Below are 15,420 nucleotides of genomic sequence, written 5' to 3' on the forward strand. Positions count from 1 at the left end.
ATTTACTGTTATTATATTATTTCAATCTAAATGATTTAATAATAATAATATATTAAAATACACAATATGTATTGTTTTTAGGAAAGTAATATTAAATGTATACGTATTATAAATGTTCCAATTACTTAAAAACAACAACATTAATAATCATCATAATATTAGTATATTATAAGAAATTTATATGCTATAAATTATAGTTAAAAAAATATAAATGTAATTAAATGAATAAATGTAATTATGCAGTTAAAAATAAATTATAAAAACAAATAATATAGATTATATAATTATATATAAGTATATAATTATATATAAGTATATAAATAATGCAACAATAACAGTACTACATAAATTATAGTAATACATGTGTTGTTATTATTAAAAATAATTAGTAATATAATATAATATAATATAATATAATATAATATAATATAATATAATATAATATAATATAATATAATATAATGACTGACCAAGTGTCACAGAGCAGCTCAAGCTTACCTATAGACTGCCTCTCGTTCTGGTGAATGGCGCTCGGGCGCCGCCGTGTGTTCTTCTGATGTAACTGCAGTCAAAATCCTGCGAGACAGTGAACAATTAAAAGATGTCTTCTGACAGACAGCCTGCAGCCATTAAGCAGCTGTGTGCAGCTGTCGAGCTCAGCTGGCTTCAAATCAACTGACAGAGACACTCATCTCCATGTTCCCCACCGACACACATCAGGCCACGAGGTTAGTCATTTCTGCACAAAACTGACTGACTCTAGGAGATATAACTGCAAGTTTACGACTATAATGTTCCTTATAATGTACAATGTACTAATACAATTTGAAAATAATATAATAAACAAGAGATCTAATATTGACTATGATATAATTAAATTGAGATATAATTTGACACCTGTCAATCAACTGACCCTGAAGCCCCGCCCCCAAACGTGAAAACGTTATATGATGCAAACGTTACATTGCTTATAAATGACAGATTAGTGGCAGCTTTGGACTATAATTGTCATATCACACTCTCCGTGTATTAAATGAGTGAAGGAGGATTTACGAAGAATGAAATACACACCGAGTGACAAGAAAAATATAATTTACCGTTACCGGGAAAACACCTTGGGCTTGTAAGTTCGTGTAAGTTAACTGATTTCTTAACCATTATTTAAAGGCTAAAAATCCTTGTTTTGTGGAAAAGTTGATTGAAAATGAAAAGTCGCTTTAACTGAACATTTACACCTACCTTTACCTGTTTTTGGTGGCAGTGTTTGTTTATTTGTTTGTGGTCCGATACTCTTTCCTGGCGCGTGAGGCGCTGCTGCGCGCTGACTTCACTGGTGATGATGTTTACCGTCAAGCGGCTCCCACTGTCGCAAAAGCTTGAGCGCTGCTGAAGACCGCTTGAAATGAAGAGGACACCGAACAAAACGCGAATTAAAGTTGATTAAAGTTGACTCTCAGCTGGCATCCTGACCCGCATGGTAACGTTACATAAAGGTACATAGAGATATAATCTATACGTACAAAAACACTGTTTAGAACAAATTCGAAAATAGATTCCAGTGAAATACAGGTAAATAATCACAATCATGATTCAAATACTGACGCTATTAAGTAGACAGATTAGATTAATGAAATACCTCTCAGTATATTATACTAATAACAGTTTTATTTATTGTTGTATTTATTACAAACATTGACATTACAGACAATGAAAGTTCATGTTACAATTTGATATAAGCCTACTTAAAGTTTATATAAATATATATATATATATATATATATATATATATATATATATATATATATATATATAAAAGTAGGCTTATATAAATGTGTGTGTGTGTGTGTGTGTGTGTGTGTGTGTGTGTGTGTGTGTGTAATAAACATAAATACACATGTATTGCTTGGTGTAAAAAATTAGCTTATTAAATAATTTATATATTTCATTTATAGATAGATATATAGATAGATAGATAGAACATTTATATTCATATATAAAGTAAATGTATTTTTCCCTGCTCTCTCTGTGTGTGTGTGTGTGTGTGTGTGTGTGTGTGTGTGTGTGTGTGTGTGTGTGTGTGTGTGTGTGTGTGTGTGTGTGTAGGTGCATCTAAAAATATTTGAATATTGTGAAAAAGTTTTTTTTGTTGTTCTTATTCCACAACTTTCATAAATTCTAGTTTCTAAACATTTCATTTATAAAAAAATTTTATTATTAACCTGATAAGAGTTTACAGCTCATGAAAGTCAAAAATCCATTATCTCAGAATATTCGAATATTTCTTAAGATAAAAAAAGAGGATTTGCCAATCAGAAAAGTTCAAGGTTATTAAAATATGTTCATTTATGCACTAAATACTTTGTTGGGGCTCCTTTAGCACAAACTCCAGCATCAGTGAGGAGTGGAATGGACGCGGTCAGTCTGTGGCTCTGCTGAGACACTATTGAGCCTTCAGGACATCTGTATTGGTGAGTAATCTGTTTCTGAGCTTTTCTTGAAAATGTTCCATATATCCTGTATGGATTCAGGTCAGGTGAGTTGGCTGGCCAATCAAGCACAGTAATATCATGGTCATCAAACCACTTGGAAGTGATTTTGGCACTGTGGGCAGGTGCTAAGTCCTGCTAGGAAAGCAAATCAGTATCTCCATGAAGCTTGTCAGCTGATGGAAGCATAAAGTGCTCTAAAATGGCTGCATTGACTCTGGACTTGATAAAACACAATGGACCAACACTATCAGACGTCACAGCACCCCAAACCATCAGTGATTTCAGAAACTTCACACTGGACTTCAAGCAGCTTGTATTCTGTGCCTCTCCACTCTTCCTCCAGACTCCAGACCTTGATTTCCAAATAAAATACGAAATTGACTTTTATCTGAAAAGAGGAGTTTGTGCCACTGAACAACATTCCAGTTCTTTTTCTCCTTGGCCCTGGTAAGACGCTTCTGATGTTGTTTCTGTTTCAGAAGTGACTTGGTAGCCCTTTTCTTTGAGGCGTCTGAGCATTGTGGTTCTTGATGCACTGACTCCAGCTTCAGTTCAGTCCTTTTGAAGCTCTCCCAAGTGTTTGAATCAGCTTTGCTTGATGGTAATCTCAAGCAATCCCTGTTGGGCACCTTTTCCAATCCAGTTACTTCCTTCCAGTCAACTTTGCATTTAATATGCTTTGATACAGCACTCTGTGAACAGCCAGCCCTTTCAGTAATGACCGTCTGTGACTTACCCTCTTCGTGGAGGGTCTTCTGGACCATTGCCAAGCTGGCACTTCCCCATTACTGTGGTTTCAAAGAACAAGAGATAGCTGAAATTTATACTGTAAACTCAAAAGTAAATATTCTAATAATTTGATATACTGGATATTTGTATGTTCATGTGCTGTAAGCGCTAATCATCAAAATTAAAACTTTTTTTAATGTTTTACTTCACATGTAACTTTTTCAGGATATTCTATTTTTTTATAGATGCACCTGTACATAATGATACACAGCATTCAAAGTTGTAATAATATAAATACATACACATTTATTGCTTACTGTGTAACAGCAGCCAGTGCTTCACACAGAGATCTGACCTGATCATCATTAGTCCGTCTAAATAACATGAAGAAACAGAGCAAACTGTGACAGACTCAATCCAGAAGAACTGTGCCAGTGCAAGAAACCTGCCTGCAAACTACCTGAAAAACATTGCACAATCAAAACTCTGTTGCACCTTACGCTTTATCATTATGAAAGGATGCCAAATGTACGTTAAAGTGCTGATCTCTGACTCCCTTCTTCAGGTGAGAGGCCTTTCGACTGTGAACTCTGCCATATGCCCCAACTCCAGCCAGCTGACCGTTCACCTCCGATCTCACACAGGTGAGACAGCGCCACAGACACTGTGTATTTCAAGGATGTAGATAATGTTCTGAAATATGTCAAAAGTTTGGGATGGGTGTGATATTTTGAAAGCAAGTAGCATTTTTATTACGGAAGGATGTATTGAACTGATCAAAAGAGACAGTTATGTCTTTATAAAAATATTAGATGCACAGAAAATTTGCTTTTGTGTTCTCTTATGCATGTTGCATTGCACCAAAAAACTCCTGAAACACCTGAAAAAAGTATTGCTTTTCCTCAAGAAACTCAAAAGAGTGAAAGGTTTTGATAGAGAGCACAGAAGCATTAAAATTGGAACTATAGACAACATAAAGACATTTACAATGTTTCAAAATATTTCTATTTCAAATCAATGCTGTTCATTTGAACTGTTCATCAAAGAATACTGAAAAAAGAACCACGGTTCCCACAAAAACTTCAAGCAACTGTTTTCCACATTAATAAATATAATAATAGTAGTGTTTCTTGAGTACCAAATTAGAATGATTTCTGAAAGATCATATGGCACTAAAGACAGGAGTTATCACATGATCACATGAATTAATATATTACATTTCACAACTTATTAAAATAGAAAACATTAGAAATAGCATAAGAGAAGTTATACCAACCCAACCTTTTCAAGTGTGTGTGTATATAAACTCTGATTAATAATAACAATTCTAATAACAAACAATAGATATCAACTAAAATATTTTTTAAAAGCACAAAAATCAAGTGTTTTTCTAGTTGTAATTTTTTTGTTGTTGTTGTTTTCAGCCACAAAGAATTTCCTGTCACCGATCATTTTTGAGAATTTACACTAGTGCTTGTAAAACTGCCAAAAGATTAATAAGATAAAATTGGTTTTCCTGTTTTTAGTTATCAAAACCAAACAGCTCTTTTTTTTTTTACCATGTTATGAAAATTGAGAACACACTCAATCAGTTATACAAGTACATGCTCTTTGCCACGAAAATTAAACCGTGTCAAAATCTAATTGTACATCAGTGTATTTACTTGATATGTTGCAAACGAATCATAAATTGTTGAACAGCATTATTAGAACAGTTTCGCTTTTTGTGATCGAGTAATATATTGACTTCTCATCCCCGGATGTTTCCTCAGGTTCCAGTGCAATCAATGCGATGCCAAATTTAAGATCAACTCTGACCTGGAGCGCCACTGTCCGGTTCACTACGACGAGAAGCCTTATAAGTGTGAACTCTACAAGTACCGCTGTGCCATGAAGACCAATTTAAAATCCCACGTGCAGCTGAAACACAGCATCTTCGACTCCTTCCACTGCTCAAAATGTGACTTACAGTGCTCCACCAAAGCCGCCCTGCAGCAGTATTCCCACGAGCACCAGCCCACCCAGCCGCTGCAGTGTAGTGGGTGCAGTTACTCCGCTCCACCAAGGGGGCGCTCAAGATCCACAGCCCTTTAAATGTGAGCACTGTTCGTTTGCGAGTAATCAGCTGAGTAATATGTTAATAAAGAGGAGGAAGTGTCATGCGGATAAACCGGATAGGCAATGTAAGTCCGGATAAAGAAGCAGGATGGAGGAGGAGCCAGAGAGGATTCTCTTCGCAGCATAACAGTAACGTGCAACAACAAAGTAAAACTGTAACCTCCGTCACAACCGACACAGCATCTTCGTACGGCACGACGCATCTTAAGATCATCATGGTGCCCTCAATAGGACTGGAAGCTACTTTTGTACTTTTCGAACTGTATAAAGGTCCTAGATTGTATCATTTTAACAGCTTTACAGCTGTTTTGAGTTTTTTTCTAGTACTGTCAAATGATTAATCGTATCCAAAATTAAAAATTGTTTACGTAATATATAGTTTGTGTACTTTATGTATATTTAGATACACAAATATACATGTGTATATTCAGAAAAAAATTTGTTTATATAATAGTGTGTAAATAAAACGTCTCAGGTTACGAATGTAACCATGGTTCCCTGAGAGGGAACGAGACACTGCGTCCTCTGAAGGGACACTATGGGGAACACCTCGTCGTGACCCGTGTCTGAAGCATACTTTGAAAAACGCCAATGTGTTGGCCGGCGACAGCCTCTGACGTCGCTACCGGCGCGACTATAAATACGCGCCCGTAGGACCCGTCACTTATCTTCTTCGTGAAGCTTGCGTCCGAAGCATGGCAGGGAGCTAGAGGACGCAGTGTCTCGTTCCCTCTCAGGGAACCATGGTTACATTCGTAACCTGAGACGTTCCCTGTCAAGGGAACTTCGAACTGCGTCCTCTGAAGGGACACTATGGGGAACAGTATACCCACGCCGCCATGCTGAGGGGAGTGCAGGCCAGAATCATGGCAAACACTAAGTACCAACTCTACCATTTCACCGGGAGTCGCCCCTGGGACGGTTCGACGGCTGTCCATGACATTATCCCTTATGGCCAAAGGCCTAAGCTACATACCCAACTTACCTGAAGGGCCTCGGCCCGGGGTAGAGCTGAAGGCTTGGAATCACGAAAGATTCCTTTAAAGGGATACGGCTAAGAACTTAGCACTGTTTATTACCAAGTCTTGCCTGTCACAAAGGAGGGGCTCTCGTGGCACTCTGATAGAGCAGCTCGTAGATGGAATGGCCCGGGAGCAGAGCAATTGGAGGACGGAACATACAGATGAAGCCTCGGCCACGCCTGTACCATGGCGTCCAGCCCCAATGGAGCTGGATGAGTCAGAGGAAGCCAGAGGGGATAGTGCGACGCTCTCCTGAGCCGCAAAACCGATCCACCCAGGTCTGGCCAACCTCTCTAACTCTACTTCAACACCTTGGTGCGAAGGCGCCATTCCCCGAGCCTCAGCAGGATGTCTGCTCTCACAGTGCGTCTCAAAACAGTATGTAGTACTGGAGCGCTCTGATGAAAAAACCGAGAATTCAGTCTCCCATGAGAGGAGGACTCCGAGCTCCGAGCAGCATGCTCATAGGCGACCCTTTTAGAAAAGGGGAGCGCTGCTAACTACCGCGAGAATTGCCCACACAGCCCCCCATGTTAAGGGGCGGTGCTTGAGGTGTATTACAAATACACACTGGTTGGATGAAGCCCAAGGAACCCCGGGGCTAATCATCTTAAGAAAGGGAACGAAGCGGAGCGCGTAACCCTTACCGTACAGGATTTTAGAAAGTGCGCAGAGCCTTGCGTGCACACTTACCACTTACGTGGATTTGAGACAGTGCGCAAAGTGTTCACGTGCACACTGACCACCATGTGGTTTTGAGAAAGTACACAGGCTTAGCGTGTGTACAGAAAAAGGTTACCTGACAACCACTGTATGTGGGAGCTCACCTTCAGAGAGACCTGTGAAGCCTACTATCTGATAACCACAATATGTGGGAGTTCACCTACAGAGAGGCCTAGAGAGGCCTACTACCTGTTACCTGATAACCACCTCAGTGGAAGGTAATATGGAACTCGACTCCAGGGAGACCTGGTGAGGCCTACTACCTGACAACCACAGTATGTGGGAGCTCACCATCAGAGAGGCCTGGTGAAGCCTACTATCTGAAAAGACCACAATATGCGGGAGTCCACACAGCCCCTCATGTTGAGGGAAGCGATGCTTGGGGTGTATAACAAATACACACTGGTTGAATGAAGCCCAAGAAACCTCGGGGCTAATCATCTTAAGAAAGGGAACGAAGCGGGGCGCGTAACCCTTACCGTACAGGATTTTAGAAAGTGTGCAGAGCCTTGCGTGCACACTTACCACTTACGTGGATTTGAGACAGTGCGCAAAGTGTTCACGTGCACACTGACCACCATGTGGTTTTGAGACAGTACACAGGCTTAGCGTGTGTACAGAAAGGTTCCTAAGCATCGCAGAGGCGCTGGATCGCATGGGAGAGGCGAGCTCCAACCCTCAAGCGAGGGGAGCATCACCTGAGGCAGTACATACAGAAGGACTCCGTAACTACCACCTCCCCGGATGCGCCAAGCGGCCAGGCGGCCCCTCAGGGTGACCTGGCCGGATATCCATGAAATTCCCTGCAGTGCTATGCCAGTTCTGACGATCAGCCAGGCTCCTCGGGAGGGGTGTGGGATGAGCAACCGCAGAGCGCTTGCTTCCCGCACGTGGAACTCGCTCCGCGGTGGGTGTCGCGCCCTGGGGGGGGCGAACCCACGCGGCACGGCCGCCTGCCGAAAGCGTGTGATCGTGGCCAGAGCACAAGGCTGGAACTGAGCACTGTAAAAGGAAACTCACAGAGTCTGTTAGAAGACATAACCACCAGCAACATAACACCCATAAGCAGAAAGGGTTACATACTCACCCACCCTCCTGTACTGGAGTCCCGCTTTACGGGGCGTCCCCTTTTGGTCCGGACCGTCAGTAAGGAGGTCACTATGAAAATAGGACCAACCAAAAACATAACAGGTCCAGGATAGGAGACTGTTATGTGAGAAACTTTCCACCTAACCACGATCAGGTGGAGCGCTGGTGGCTACAGGGGAATTAGGCAGGGGAGAAATGAAACAGAATTTAAAAACATCCAAAAGGAAGTGACAAACTCCTAGGTATCGCTCTGATCCAGACGAGAACGCTGCCCCGTCTGAATCACATCCTTCAGACCCTGCTTACCTCTTTCGTGACCCGCGATTCCTCTTGCCCCTGCCCTCAGGCGGGGGAGGAGCACGAGCCGCGACACTAGCCTTCTGCGCCCGTCTTCGATCCTCAGATCGAGATGGGCCAGGACCCCTTTGTTGTTCGGGCTCTGCTACTGCGTATGATTTACCATTTAAGCGGGATGTATCCTGGAAGGGCTTAGATGGCAAAGAGGGAGATTTTAGAGAGGATGTTCCCCCACTGAGAGATAGCAAGCCAGCATCTCTTCTACAGGGGGCATCCTCTCATAGCCGTCCTCGTGCATGCCATCGATATCAGCATAACTCGTATGCTGAAACCGATGGATGCAAGAGAAAACGGCCTCTTCCATTCCTTTTCAACTTCTGCATGTAAGTCAGGCAAGAATGGAAGGCTCACCTGGGCTGCGGGCTATGGTCAGAAAAATAACACTCATCGAGTCTACCTCGCGACGTTACTATTCTGGCACACTTCCATGGCAAGTTTATTTATTTTTATTTTTATTTTATTTACAAAAATTTTTTTTTTTTTTTTTTTGGCCGCGGCGCGATCCATAACCTCTAACAGCTCCCCATACGCAGAGCAGGAGAAATGAGCGGCTCAGCCTCAGCTTCTTCACCACTCTCAAATATCTCCTGCTCTTTCTGGTTAGAACCCAGCAGAGCACTAACTTCAGTGTCAGAAAGGGTTAATGACAACGCATCTTCCTCTCGAAGTTCGCTCTCGTTTGCCGCCGGAGAGTGTGAGAGGAAAGTCCCTCTCTAAACTCCTCAGCGAGATCCACCTGCGATCCCCACGAGCTCATTCTCCTCCGTGCCTCGGCAACGGCGGGTCCTGAGCCGCGAGATCCAGATGACAAACGAGAGCGGAGCTTTTCCACAGAAAAACGCTCGCAGTGCGCGCAGATTGCCCCCTCAAGGACATCGCGCGCGTGCTCTTTGCCCAAACAAGAGACGCAAAGACTGTGTGTGTCATCAGGTGTCAAATAACGCTGACATGGATGCACACACTGTTTAAACGCCTTGCTAGTGGATGCCATGATAACCATAATAGATCGCTCTTACCATTCTGGTCGTTTCTCAGATGCACGCTTCAAACAAAACAGTCAATGAAGACGAAGAAGATAAGTGACGGGTCCTACGGGCGCGTATTTATAGTCGCGCCGGTAGCGACGTCAGAGGCTGTCGCCGGCCAACACATTGGCGTTTTTCAAAGTATGCTTCAGACACGGGTCACGACGAGGTGTTCCCCATCGACAGTCAGTATGTTGTTAAACAATCCATTGAACATGCTGTTTTTCTATTCATCGCTACCTTGACTGCTGTGTTCATGTTGTGTTGGAATTACTTTAATTCTACGAATTATAAAACTGTTTCAGTTTTCAATTTCAGTGCTCATCCAAAATGGATCCATGTGAAAAGTTTGTTGGAAATGCACACAAGAAAAGCACACAAGGTAACACCAGTGAATATGGCATTTACATTAAAAAATTAAGAGTTTGAAAAAGACATGAATGGATCTTACAAGTGGAAAATGTGCAATTATGGCAATTAATACAGACGTGACCTGAACACAGCATAACATACAGAGCTTGCCATGCTGGATCAGGGAGTCGTTTCTTATTGAATTTTGCATCAAATCAAAAGTGGATCGATAGTTTTTTCCCTGTATTCTACAGTGAAATAAACATTCTTCTTTTTGACATGTTTTACCTTTTAAATAGTGTTTTGTGTGTTTTCGGTTTCCAGGTGGTGTAGTGGTTAACGCTCTGCGTTGGTTAACCAAGATGCAACCCTTCAATTAACATACTCTAGACTACACATGTATAATACCCTTCAAATGTTTGGGGTCAAAAGGTGTTTTTTTTTTTTTTTTTTTTTAAGAAAGTAGTGCAAGGATACATTAAATTGATCAAAAGTGACAGTAAAGACATTTATAACATTGCAAACAAAAAAAAACTGTTCTATTCATCATATGATCCTGTTTTCAACATCTATTATAATAATCTTTCTTGAGCAGCAAATCAGCATATAAGAGTGATTTCTGAAGGATCATGTGACACTAAAGACTGGAGTAATGATGCTGAAAATAAAAGGAATAAATTACGTTTTAAAATATATCGAAAATAAAAAGTTACTTTAAATTGTAGTTTTGTAATATCAGCATTTATACTGTATTTTGTTCAAATGAATACAGCCTGGGTGAGCATCTTAAAGACTTTTTATTTATTTTTATTTTTATTTTTTTTTACCAACGCCAGCTTTTAAATGTTAAGTGTATGCAAGTATATTCACAGAATGAACAGGTTGCAGTGTTAAAAAGTCTTAATCCGTCTTTATATAAAAAGTTGTTAACTTTATTTTGGGGGAACACTTTAAAACCGTTTCACATTACATGATGCATGAACTAACACTGAGCAACACATCATTTAAACGTTTGTAAATGTTCGTTCTAATGTTAACAGACCCATCTTCTGATTTTAAAAATGTATTTATAAATTGAGAAACAAATACATTTTGCTAAATTGTTGTTCATTGTTAGTTTATATTAACTAATGTTTTTAACACCAAATGAAATCTTGCCAGTAATGTGTTAACTAGTTTTCAAGTAGCGTGTATCTAATCTCTAGAGATCTTTGGCACAAAAATCCCTTCATATCTCCTGTTCTAGTTATTACTCATATCATATCAAAACCAATGTACTTGTGTGTGTTGTAGTATTTTCTTCTCTTTTGGGTAAGGAACCAGCTAAATCTCCTAGTTTATTGTTAGTACATTGGTTTTAAGGTTCAATTGTTTTAAAGCAAATCCTTTTCTTGCCTGTAGATGGCAGTGCAAACTTTAAGATGCTGTTTAGCAAGACAACCCATACATTTAAAATCCCCAAAAGGCATCAGTCATCTCTTATCTCCTCTTTTCTGTGTAATGTAGCAAATAAAAGTTAACCCAGGAGATATTACACACGTATGCGCTTTGATTTCTCTCCAGTCGTAGTAAACAAATGCCTACATAGTCCTGTGCATGAGAACTATCGCGTTTCCTGCTCTGACAGTTACGAGATAAGATCTTTAGGCAGTTGTAGAGATGCAGATGGAGACACATGAAATATGACGGCTGCATTTTGCCTGTGCGTGCATATGTATGACCACCAGTCTCATATCAGGCCATTTCCCCGCCACAAACTATCAGCGCGAGCTCAACTTATCCAACTAGATAAAGCCTGTGGCCTCTTCCTCTCAGAGGATAGGTGAGCTAGAAAGCACCTGTTTGCTCCGGTTTTCTAACAAAAACAGGCATTTCATGTTTTACTTATGCTTGATGTCACCTGGCAATGCCAGAGCCGAGAATGTAGCAAAAGATCCTGAAATCATGAAGAACACTTTCAGCTATGGCTGGTTGTGCATCGATATATTTGATTCTTAAACTGCATGCATCTGTTATTTGATTATATATAGATAGACAGAGAGAGAGAGATAGAGAGAGAGAGAGACTAATTAATGTGTACTGTTTACAGTGGTTAACCATTAAATTCCTTACACTAAAAGCTACCAGCCATCGATATGTATAAGATATATAGATATAAGATTCGAAAAATTGGATCGATTTGATTCTTTTGACATCGAGTCTTTGATTCTACATTTGCAGTTAATAAATACAATAAATGCAGTTCTAATCAGATTATAGATATAAGAGATATATTAAAGGGACATAAAGGGCGTCGAAATAACCACCCTTCTTTGTTTATTTTAGATACAAAAAGATTTGATTCTTTTATTCGACTCTTTTAAGACTCGGTGTTTACAGTAATGAGTACAACTGATTTCATCATATAGACTTTAGACCTTTAGCCTCGACTGTGTAAGGATAAAAAATAAAAATAAAAACTTTATTGAGTTACATTTTTAAAGTTTCACTTTTTATTTAATAATTTGTGTAATTATTTAATGTACAGTTATTGCATCGCTGCTACATTTAACATGAAATACACCAGCTCTTGTGGTGTGTTGATAAAAAATGATTTGATTTGTACAGTTGGGCTACAGAATGAATCAAATATATATTTGATTATTTTATTTATGTTTTAATACAGTTCAAAATTAGCAATTTTTTTTCTACAGTTAATCTGTAGAATCAATCTTTCACCACTGCTACATATAACATGAAATGAATTCTTCCACGGTTGTGTCTTGATACGTTGATTTTTCAGAATAGAATCTTTGATTCCATTTTTTTTTTTTTTTTTCAGTAATTTAATTTGTTATTGAATTCAAACTTGGATATTCAGTGTTTACCTTAAACATGTATGACTATTAACTTTAGTTAACAGTTGACTCTTGACTCAACTGAGTTAAATATTTGCTTTTTTTATAACAATTATATATATATATATATTAATGTACTTTAACATTAGACAGTGATTTCACCACTTCACCATATCAAATGAAATTAATTCCATCAGCACTGATAAAACATTAGATTTTTCAGAATTGAATCTTTGAATCAATGTTTACAGTAAATAAATGAATACGTTTGTTTTGTTCTTTAAAAACAGACAAAGCATGAAAGGCACCAAAATAACAATCCATCTCTGTGTGACTAGATGTAAAAAGAATTTATTCATTGATCTCAGTTGGAATCTTTGAGAGGATTCTTGATTCTTTTTTTTATTCCGTTTTTCTTCTATCATTACTTTTATGACTCAATCTGATCATTTACTATTGGGTGCGTGTCAAAGAGGATTTGATTATTTTATTATTCAATTCTTTTGCAATTTTTTCTAATTACTATCAATAAGTCACTAACTTTGATCATTGGTCATTTGTCAGTAGTGGTCCCTGTCACAGTAATTGATGTTCCAGAAGCAGCCCCTCTGATCTGACGTCACTTTCCTCATATTTCTAAAAGCATGAGCTCTCCACTGGACAGAAGTCAATATTTGGCGACCTCATTGTCACTGTTCCCCGCTGCATTCTTCAGACAGCCCTGTGTTTGCATGGAAGTGAAGGCTACATCTGAGTGGGAGTCTCACAGGGACAAGAGTGCATTGATTTTTCCGTCAGTGCTAATAGATTTAGCAGCTCAGTACTGACCTCTCTCTCTCTCTCTCTCTCTCTCTCTGCTCAGAAGAAAACACTATGTGACTCGGTATGAATGATGTTCAAACAGAAGCCAAGGCAAGCGCTGTCAGACGTGCCGTGTTGAGATTGTCCAGCGCTGCGTGAAGCTGTGTGTACAGTTTGAACAGATATCTGGAGAAACACATCAGGACACTGTGTTTCTGAGGCGTACAGTCCATCAAATGCATGAGAGAACAGCACAGAGGTTATGTGGTTAACTGCCACTAATGCATGTTTTTTATGAAGTCGACATGCAATCAAAATGGACCTTTTTCATTTTTTAACATGCATTTCTGGTTTCGTTGGGGACAAGTAATTTGTTTGTGTACAGTGATATTTGTGTTCATAATCTTTCATCTAAATGTAATTTAATAACTTTGTCTGTCTCTGAAAATACTTTTTTCAGTTGATGTCACCATATTTACCACATGACTACATTCTGTTATGAATCATTTTTTGTGCGTATATAACCTAATCTGACCTTCCATCTTTTCTCATTGATTTCATCATTGATGGTTTTTGTGTTTTTATAGGTTCAGCAAAGAACCATTTTCTTCTTGTGAACCATTTTTCGCAGGATAGGGTTCTTTCTACATGGAACAAAATGGTGTGGAAATCATTTTTCAATCAGAAATTTTTTAAGTAGAAAGACTGAAGTATTTATTTTACGTACTCTAATAATCTTTTTTTATTATTGTTTGACATCTTTTCTTAGATACATAAAATATATATAAAAATATATGCATGTGTGTGTATATGTGTGTGATTTATTTATTAAATTGAATTAATTGTCATTATTCTCATACTGCATACATGTGGATTTAAAAGTATATAAAATGTACATTATTTTTCATTTTTTATATTTTTCATATTTTTTCATCATCATTATTATTTTGTTTGTTTGTTTGTTTTACATTATGGTAATGACAATTGAGAGGGAAAATTAGCTTGAGTGTCATGAAAACAGTGTCAAAAATGTTCATTTAACTAAGTAAAATATAATTTCCTATTTCTTTTCATTTTGAAATATGACCTGGACATTTTTGTGACAGGTTTTGTGTTATTTGCCTACATATCACCCTATAAACAAATAAAACTCCTGGTTTTGTTCAACCACCAGTAGATAGATGTTTGTTTTTTCGTTTAGTTTTTTTCAGGACAAACTTATGAAGGTTGTTCCAGGCTATGGCATATAAAACCCCTCTTGCTTGTGAACTGAATCTACATTTCCATGATTTTATTGTAATTCCCTCATCTGCCTATGTGAGTCACTAGTATCCATGAAAACAACCTCTCTTTAACTACTGATAGCCCTCGGTGAGATCCACCCAGATAAGAAGGCACTCCTGGAGAAAAAAAAAAAAATCGGTATGTTTTGTTTTTGACCTTTTATTTATTTGTTTATTTTTCCCCTCCACATTTCATTTCTGTCATCACAATTTTCCTTCCTCCTTTGCATGAATGTAAATCTTTGGCTCTGGAGAACGAGTAAGCATAAAACTCAGCATCTGACATGTCAACTGCATGCATTTCATATTCAAAAGCATGATTTGTAGGCTTTTATAATGCACATGAGGACTATTTCAATGCTTATGAAAGTTTTGGCACAGCCTGTGTTTTATTACATGAGGAAAGTGGCCCAGCCCCCTCTTTTGGTGTTTTTTTTTTTTTTTTTTTTTTTTTGCGAGACCCTTAATGCAGGGCCCTTGTAAAATGCCATTATGTGTAAAGATGATTTCTATGTGGGAACTGCATGGCTCTCTCCTGCTTCTCTTTGATGTTTTATCTCGCAGACTTCCAGGATCTAATCCCAGACACCCCTCCT

General features: G+C 38.8%; 1 protein-coding gene and 1 long non-coding RNA gene across 3 annotated transcripts in view; one reads left to right on the forward strand and one right to left on the reverse strand.

Moving 5' to 3' along the window:
- Positions 1–1,321, reverse strand: part of LOC113041270 (uncharacterized) — a 67,240-nt gene extending 65,919 nt beyond the window's left edge. Inside the window, exons 1-2 of the long non-coding RNA XR_003275368.1 lie at positions 1,240–1,321; positions 499–576 (exon numbers count right to left, since the gene is read on the reverse strand). This is a non-coding gene — a long non-coding RNA (uncharacterized LOC113041270). The remainder of the gene's footprint in view (positions 1–498; positions 577–1,239) is intronic.
- A 28-nt stretch (positions 1,322–1,349) lies between these two features.
- LOC113041269 (zinc finger protein 64 homolog, isoforms 1 and 2-like) lies at positions 1,350–5,783 on the forward strand. Of its 2 annotated transcripts, XR_003275367.1 has the most exons (4): positions 1,350–1,493; positions 2,378–2,468; positions 3,784–3,862; positions 4,991–5,783. XR_003275367.1 is itself a non-coding variant. In XM_026199708.1 (3 exons), the coding sequence occupies exons 1-3, from the start codon at positions 1,475–1,477 to the stop codon at positions 5,310–5,312; spliced, it is 420 nt and encodes a 139-aa protein (XP_026055493.1). In that variant the 5' UTR covers positions 1,360–1,474; the 3' UTR covers positions 5,313–5,783. The 2 variants fall into 2 exon arrangements, 1 of the variants encoding a protein (XP_026055493.1); XM_026199708.1 differs by lacking the exon at positions 2,378–2,468 and having other exon boundaries at positions 1,360–1,493.
- Positions 5,784–15,420: the final 9,637 nt, after the last annotated feature.

The sequence above is a fragment of the Carassius auratus genome, chromosome 23, assembly GCF_003368295.1.
Source record: "Carassius auratus strain Wakin chromosome 23, ASM336829v1, whole genome shotgun sequence".
NCBI classification, from domain to species: domain Eukaryota; kingdom Metazoa; phylum Chordata; class Actinopteri; order Cypriniformes; family Cyprinidae; genus Carassius; species Carassius auratus.